Genomic DNA, 273 nt, shown 5'->3' with positions numbered 1-273 from the left:
CGGAAGAGGCAGAGATCGTGAGCAATGAAAAAGCAGACTCGCCTTTAGAAGTTGTGGCTCCTGACAAAGAGGAGAGTAAGAGCCCCGAAGCCGCAGAAGTGAAACCTAGAAGAGAAGAAAGCAAAACCCCCAAAGCAAACCTGAGGAAGTTTTTTAAACTGGTAAGCCAGACCCTTTCCAGAGCTCGGAGCCGTGTGCTCGCTGCAAGGCTGGGGCGGGCGGGCGGTAACCCTTGGAAAAACCTTTTGAAAATCCGTGTCAGCGGCGGCAGCG

General features: G+C 53.5%; 1 protein-coding gene across 1 annotated transcript in view; it reads left to right on the top strand.

The window, feature by feature from the left end:
• Positions 1-161, top strand: part of BCAS1 (breast carcinoma amplified sequence 1) — a gene marked incomplete at its 3' end in the record, with an annotated part of 32760 nt that extends 32599 nt beyond the window's left edge. Inside the window, exon 9 of the mRNA XM_009870526.1 lies at positions 7-161. Coding sequence (XP_009868828.1) covers positions 7-161 — 155 coding nt within the window. The remainder of the gene's footprint in view (positions 1-6) is intronic.
• Positions 162-273: the final 112 nt, after the last annotated feature.

Source organism: Apaloderma vittatum, unplaced genomic scaffold, assembly GCF_000703405.1.
Source record: "Apaloderma vittatum isolate BGI_N311 unplaced genomic scaffold, ASM70340v1 scaffold18030, whole genome shotgun sequence".
In the NCBI taxonomy this organism is placed as follows: Eukaryota; Metazoa; Chordata; class Aves; order Trogoniformes; family Trogonidae; genus Apaloderma; species Apaloderma vittatum.
The sequence above is the reverse complement of the archived record's forward strand: the minus strand, read 5'-3'. Positions and strand labels throughout refer to the sequence as shown.